Source organism: Galeopterus variegatus, unplaced genomic scaffold (genome assembly GCF_000696425.1).
Source record: "Galeopterus variegatus unplaced genomic scaffold, G_variegatus-3.0.2 Scaffold1628, whole genome shotgun sequence".
In the NCBI taxonomy this organism is placed as follows: domain Eukaryota; kingdom Metazoa; phylum Chordata; class Mammalia; order Dermoptera; family Cynocephalidae; genus Galeopterus; species Galeopterus variegatus.
The window spans coordinates 11,266-19,104 of record NW_007727739.1 but is presented as its reverse complement, the minus strand read 5'-3'; the positions used below and the strand labels follow the sequence as shown (position 1 = coordinate 19,104).

The following is a 7,839-nucleotide window of genomic DNA, read 5'->3' as shown; positions in this document are numbered from 1 at the left end:
CACTGGCTGAGCGAGGTGCGGGAGCAACGCCGAGGGTTGCGATCCCGTTGCCGGTCCCCGGTCCGGTACGGGTGCAACACTGAGGGTTGTGATCCGTTGCCAGTCACGAAAAAAGACAAAAAAAAAAAAAAATAAATAAATACTAAACTTTAATATTAAAAAGACACTGACACAGAACTAATTTCCCCCCATATTAGAACAAGATTTTCATGTAGTACTGATTTGCTCTTCATAAAATTGCAGGAAGTTTTGATTTTTCTCTAAAGGCATCTGCAATCAGATTTATGTATTCTTAAACACAGGTTTCAAATGACTTTAAGATTAATGAACAAAATAAAAGTTTTTTCAGAACTCTAATAAGAAATCTGATGGGTTTATAAAACTGCTAATCAAGATCAAGCAAAGCAAAAATTATTTACGTGAAGTTAAATAACTTATAAAGAATGTTTTTAACTTATATTGTTGGTACCTTATTTAAATATTTTGTTTTCAGGATTTAAGGAAACTTTCTCTCTTAAGCTATCTATAACCTATAGCAATTTGGTAAAATATACTTTTATGAACACACTTGGAAACGTTTGCTTTTTTCTCCCTATTTGACTCCTCCAAAATTTGAAAACTGTGCATATCCTTATGATTTTTATGGCAATATGGTTATTTACATAAATTCAATAAGAATTTGCTGCAGAGGAGCAGAAGAAAAAAAAAAGAATTTGTTCTCTCTTTATAACAGGATACAACTGGAAACATTGGTTACAAAATAGCATGTCTCTTCTAAGCTCCTGACCCCACTTCATGTTGCCCTAATTTGGCCTAACTACTATTTCATCTTTCCCCTTAATGTGGGACATGAGGACTTGGAAATAAGCTTCCTCAGGACTGAGGGATCAGTCTACCTGGAAATGAACCTTTCCAGAGCCAAGGGATCAACACAAAGGGAAGTAAGACCTTTTTAATCAGAAAATTGATCATCAGTGCTTTCACGAGGAATGTTTTGATTGAAAGGGGGAAATGATGTTTGGTCTCTACAAGCAATTCTCTAGAAGTATTCACAGCCTCAAAGTGGGGGCTCATGACTTGGATGAGACATCCTGTTCCTAAACAAAGGATTCATGTAAGTTCTTAAAATTGTTGATGTTCCAATTAATGTATAGCTTGCTAACTTTGAGTAGGCCATCTGTTGTCAATCAACTATTAAGACAGTAGATAAACAATTGCCCTTGGTCCCTCTGACACCCCAGCCAGGTACCAAAAGCTATGTTATCATGTCAAATAATTCCATCCCAAATCAACCCTTTCATTGCTCCAGCTCAGCTCAAAGCAGTAAGTTGAGTTGTCTGTCCCATTCCATAGAAATGGAAGGAACTATTGATAGTGGAGAAGCTGTTGGAGTGAGCAGGACTGAAGCCATGCTGGGATCTAAAACTGCATGTGCTCTAAAAGGTTTTAAAAGGGCACAGTTTTTTTCTTGGCATGCATTTCTCTGAGTTTCCTTTTTTTCCCCCATGGTTATTTGATATTTTGAACCTTGGTTATGGGGCAAGATGACATTATTTACATAAATGTAGAGTTGTTTTCCAGCCTGTCTGAGGCTGCAGACTTGCAATGAAGCATGTGCTATCCTGTAGGACCCTGAGATAAGGACGGGAGCAGAAACCAGATGGAGTCATGGTGAGACCTTGTACCTGGCTCCTTGCACGAAGCCCCTGCAACTCACGTCTCCTTCCTTACTGCTTTTCATTTCCTATGTTACATTCCCTGAGCCCCCTCTTTAAAAGCCCCTCAGTAAACTTGAGTCTTTGAGATGGCTTTGGCCTGGACAGTCTCCTTCAGGTTTACCAGAGAGATGGCTTAGCCTAACATCTCCCCTCAGGTCACTAGTATTCCTGAATAAAAGCTGACTTTCATTTTCACCAGCAGTTGACTTCTGAGCTGCTTATTTTTGAAAGGGGGCAGGTAGCCGGACTTGTGTGCCCTGTAACACTTGTGCTCATCTTATGTTTATTAGTTAGAGCCTCTGAAACAAAGGACAGATTAACAAGACAAAAGCATATAAATTCATTCAATATAAATTTTATATGACATAGGAACCTTCATAAAGAAACGAAGACCCCGAGAAATAGGTTAAACCTGAGTGTTTTTTTTTTTTTTTTTTTTTAAAGATGACCGGTAAGGGGATCTTAACCCTTGACTTGGTGTTGTCAGCACCACGCTCACCCAGCGAGCCAACCGGCCATCCCTATATGGGATCCGAACCCGGGACCTTGGTGTTATCAGCACCGCACTCTCCCGGGTGAGCCACGGGCCGGCCCCTGAGTGTTTTTTTATAGGAAGTTTGATGAAGAATGGAAAGTAGTGAAGTATAATAGGGCAGAAAAGAATGAACTAAGTGTGGTAAAGTGGGGGAAAATGTCAGGCCTGTTTGTTCGGATTCCTCTGTGCCTCCCCATGTCCCTCCCTGTGTCTTTGGAGATAAGGAGGCTCCTTTTTTCCAGGTACAGGGAGGGCACCTCATACTTGAAGCTCTTATGACCTGCTTCAGGGGAGAAGGTAGGGAAAGGTCAGAGAGCTCTTCCTGCACATGCTGTTTCTCAGATTCCTTCATCTTAAAACATTCCATATGCCAAGGTGTCACATTTTGGGGTAGCATGTCCTGAACCCATCAGGTATCTTAGCCATTATTGATTCTTCTCTCCTACATCTCCTACCCCAGATACATCTCCAAATTCTACAGTTTCTTCCTCCTAAATGTCTCGCAGGACCACTCTCTTCTTCATCCCTGTTATTTTTATAATGTGCTAGTTCTGCACACTCCTCCTATGCCCAGCCTCCTGGACAGCTTGGTGGCACTGTCAGTCATGCTTTGGTCTACATATAGTTCCACTCTGCTGGGCACTCTCTGAAGACAAAGACCCATTTCTGGTCATCATGTCCCCCATCCACTCCAACTGTTTGGTGCCTGGTACAAGATCTTGCACATATGAGAGGTTGGTAGCATAGACATTGTTCAGAGTGATGGGAGAGCTTGTATCAGAGTGAGTGAGAGAGAGAGAGAGAGAGAGTGAGCTGGGTCACTGGGTGGAGGGCAGGAGGTGCTTGGCTGTCCAGGGAATCTGTTTGACCCAAAGTTCCTGGAAATATTTTAATTACTGAGGCCAAGCTCTTCTTCCCTTCTGGGCTCTTTGAGGGCTGGTGATAGAGGCACATTGAGCCAATTGTTGTGATCAAACTCAGGAGAACTCTGAGTACCTGACACCAGAAAACCTTCTGCACTGAGCTTTCCTTGTAGTGAGAGGGGAACTTTGGATAGATTTCCACAACATGGTCTAATTGGGTCTATGGGGTGAAGTCTAAACTCTCAGCCTCTCTTCAAGCTTTAAGTTGCTTTTGGGATAGGTCCTGGCCCCAGAGCAATCTAGCCCTAAATTCCCGAGAGAATCTTTATGGGACTCTCTGGAGAGCAGTGTGGAGCACAGACAGGAGAAGGTGCTAGGCCCAGAGGCTGGGCATGGCTTTCCAGCCTGCCCTGGGATGTAGCCTCCTCCAGCCTGAGGCTCCTGGCTGAACTGCAGGCTTAAAAGCCAGCCTTTGTCTCCTTGTCTCGCTGAGCCCCAAGGTTAGGCAAGGGCTTCTGGGGCTAGAGCTGTACCTGGGACCCTTAACTCAGGGTCATTTCAAGACTCCTGGAAGCAGATTGTTAAAGAGTATATGCCCATGTCAGAAGTGTGCACCCAGGTGTTGCTGGGGCAGCTCTGAGAGATATGGCCTGGACGGCCTGCTTGGTTTGGATTAGGTAGCACCCAAATGGGCAGGTGACACTAGAGCCAGTCACTTACCTGACCCTGGTAAACTGGAGCCTCCCTACTCACTCCACTGGCCTTCTTTCCTGCAAGCAATAGCTCCAGCCTAGACTGGACCCCAAATTGGGTAAGTGCTGAGTGACCTCTTCACTAGTCGAGAAGAAAAGAAGCCGTGCGCAAAGAGGGCTGTGCAGGGAGGGGATTGGGGGTAGGACTAGGTTGGGGGACAAGGCAACTATTTCCAAAGCCCTGAAGGCTGCAACTGTAGCAAGGGAGTAGGCATGTTTTGCACAAGCCTAGAAGGCAGACTTAGAATGAGTGGGGGAAGGGAGAAGTTAGAAAAAGGCAGATTTCAGGTCCCTGAATAACCCAAACAACTCAGGCTTCCTGACAATGACTTTGCTGTGAGCCCCCTCTTGTTCAAAATGTTCAAGCCGAGGCTGAGAAACCACTAATTGAATAGGAGATTTCTGAGACTTATGGCTTAGGGGTGGGGGCTAGATTGGTTTAATATCTGAAGATTCTGCCAAAACAGGTCATCTCATGATATCAGGAATTAAAGAATGGAGAACTATTTTTAGAGAAAAGCTCCTTTTAGTGTATGGAAGTACACAAGCTGAGGGCCATGTGCAATTCACAAACCTCTCTCCTAGATCAGTTTCTCCACCTTTAAACGAAGACGGTTGAAATAGATCAGCGAATCCCAAGACTGGTTGGTGTACATCAGAATTACATGGGGAACATTTATTTTAAAAACAAAACAAACAAGCCGACAAAGTAAAAACAAATTGCTAAGATGATCTGCAAAGAACCCAGAAGTCAGTATTTTTAACCAGCACTTGGGTAGCTACATCCCATCTTGGCAGCCAGCTCCATCCCATCTTGGCACCCTGCCACAGAGGCTGATGACATATGGTGTTCTGAATCTCTTCAGCAGTAAAATTGTGATGACCAATGATGCAGTTTTTTTTTTTTGTTATTCTGGGAGGTTGAATAGATTTGCATGTGAACATGTCTGCAAACCCTCCAAACGACGTTGGATGGCATTTCCCATTGATTTTGACGTGGGCATGACTCAGCCAGGGCTGGGGATGTGAATTATGAGTGGGCTCCAACAATCAGGTAAGATTCTATTCCTCCGGCCAAATTCCAGAGCAGCAAAGATGCAGGCAGGTCAGGTGTGGTTCCAGGAGGAAACACACGAGTCCTCCTCTCCAGAACAGATTTCTGGAGACTTTGGTATGGACTCCATGTTATAGGCTCCAGAAATTGTATTTGGTCAGATTATCCAGAGAAGAGGGTCAAGATCAGATGAACTGATTTACACTAACTAAATTCACAAAAGACTTAAGTATACACGAGACACTGAGTAAGAAACAAAACTGTTAAGGAGATAAGAAACTATGTTTTCAAACATTCTCTCCCTTTATAAAAGTGTCCACGTGGGAAATCAAATTATAATAGAAACTTTCTGGTTGAGGATGAACCAGATCCAGAGGAATGGGCCATGCGACCTCAATGGCCAAGGTCACTGAGCTGTGATAGCCTGAGGTCTCCAATTATATGGCAGAGACAGAGTTACTCAGAGGTCTCTGCTTCCCTACAAAGTGCTGAAGATAGCACATGTAAATATATGTCATTGCTTTAGGTATAATATCATTGATCAAACAGAAATATCCTTCATTTTATTGTTTCATTAGATTTCCAAGATCTGTTTTTTCCAGGTCTGCCATACATTTAAAAAAATTTTCTTTTTAATTTTTTTAAAAGATGACTGGTAAGGGAATCTTAACCCTGATTTGGTGTTGTCAGCACCACGCTCTCCCAAGTGAGCCACGGGCCGGCCCCCAGACTGGCTTTTAGATAACTCAGTTTTATGATCGAATCTCACAGGGTAAGGTTATTTACAATTCTAGAGACATCATACTGCGATTCCCATGTATTTGTATTGACTCAAGCAAATGTTAGGTCCCTGGAGCTGAGAGCCTGACTTTTAGAAAGCCCCCAGCCCAACCCTCAGTGTCGTGCCCGTACCGGACCGGGACCAGCAACGGGATCGCAACCCTTGGTGTTGCTCCCGCACCTCGCTCAGCCAGTGAGTGGGAACCGGTCTGTATGTGGGATCCGAACCCTCGGCGGGAGCGCCGCCGCGCTCCCAAGTGGCACACTGTAGCAGTGCGCCACCGGGCCGGCCCCCTCTAAGTTTCTCTCTCTCTAAACTCTGTTCCCATGAGCAGGCTGAGCAGGCTGTACCCAGAGTGTAACACTGTAACTGTTTCCCTCTGTTAGGCCAAGGTTTCTGTCTCCCTAAGTCTCTGTTCCCATGAGCAAGCTGTACCTGGAATGGAACAATTGTAACCATCTTCCCAGGCTCAGATGCCAATCTTAGCCCTGCAAAAGAAGACACCCAACTGCCTCTCCGCTGAGGCCATTTTTCAGCTCAGCCCAGGAGGTCCGCTTGCCTTCTGCTAACAAAATCTTTTTTTCCATCCTTAGCCTGGCTAGAGTCTCCTTCCTCAGTGACCTTACAGCAAACATATATTTTCTACCTTCAGTATTGCTAGTGATGAAAGAGAGTTTGAAATGGAAATATCCAACCGGTCTACTGTGACAGAGTTTGTCTTGCTGGGCCTCTCTGCCCATCCAAAACTAGAGAAAACATTCTTTGTGCTCATCTTGCTGATGTACCTGGTGATCCTGCTGGGCAACGGGGTCCTCATCCTGGTGACTGTGTCTGACTCCCACCTGCACACGCCCATGTACGTCTTCCTGGGGAACCTCTCCTTCCTGGACATCTGCTACACGACCTCCTCAGTCCCTCTGGTCCTGGATGGTTTCCTCACTCCCAGGAAAACCATCCCCTTCTCAGCCTGTGCTGTGCAGATGTTCCTCTCCTTTGCCATGGGAGCCACAGAGTGTGTGCTTCTGGGCATGATGGCGTTTGATCGCTATGTGGCCATCTGCAACCCCCTGAGGTACCCCATGGTCATGAGCAAGTCTGCCTATGTGCCCATGGCTGTCAGTTCCTGGGTGGCTGGTGGAGCCAACTCCCTAGTGCAGATCTCTCTTGCAGTACAATTACGCTTCTGTGGGGACAACGTCATCAATCATTTCACCTGTGAGATCCTGGCTGTCCTGAAGTTGGCCTGTGCTGACATCTCCATCAATGTGATCAGCATGGGGGTGGCCAATGTGATCTTCCTGGGGATCCCAGTTCTGTTCATCCTTGTCTCCTACATCTTCATTCTCACCACCATCCTGAGGATCCCCTCAGCTGAGGGGCGGCGAAAGGCTTTCTCCACCTGCTCTGCACATCTTACTGTGGTGGTCATTTTCTATGGGACTATTCTTTTCATGTATGCAAAGCCCAAATCAAAGGACCCCCTGGGGGCAGACAAACAGGATGTTTCAGACAAGCTCATTTCCCTCTTTTATGGAGTGCTGACCCCCATGCTGAACCCCATCATCTACAGCCTCAGAAACAAGGATGTGAAGGTCGCTGTGAAAAACCTGGTGAGTCAGAAACGCTTCACCCCGTGATAGTGACAGCAAGCGCTGTATTTTTGGTTCTTTGCACACAAGTGGCCCCCTAGGAAATGACCACTTGGTAAGCATACACTTACTCAGTGGTCTCACACAGCAATATTTCAAACTGCTGTGCACTTGGATGGGGCTTTCTTGGGTGATTGAGGATGGAACAGCAACTCTTTAAAATGAGGAGGGTGGTTGTGCTCAATCACGTAGAACTAAGGATGGGTGACTATTAAAATGTATTTTTATTTTTATTCTGCAAAAATAAGCAATAAAAATTAAAACTTTGTAAAAAATATATTTCTTTCTTTGTTCATGTACAGATCAGTTTTAATTTGCATATGCCAATTATGTTGTTTTCTGTTCTACTGTGCAATGGAGAGCATGACAGTGAGGAAAAGTCACTTCTTAATTGGTGTCCAAACTGAAAACCAATCTGTTATTTTGGAAAATTACTGACACTAAGACACATTCCAAATGTTAAATAGAACTCCTCTTTGACTATAAG

At 44.8% G+C, this 7,839-nt stretch overlaps 1 protein-coding gene across 1 annotated transcript; it reads left to right on the top strand.

Moving 5' to 3' along the window:
• Positions 1–6,362: 6,362 nt before the first annotated feature.
• Positions 6,363–7,627, top strand: LOC103594816 (putative olfactory receptor ENSP00000348552). Its single transcript, XM_008578086.1, has one exon. The coding sequence runs from the start codon at positions 6,384–6,386 to the stop codon at positions 7,338–7,340; it is 957 nt and encodes a 318-aa protein (XP_008576308.1). The 5' UTR covers positions 6,363–6,383; the 3' UTR covers positions 7,341–7,627.
• Positions 7,628–7,839: the final 212 nt, after the last annotated feature.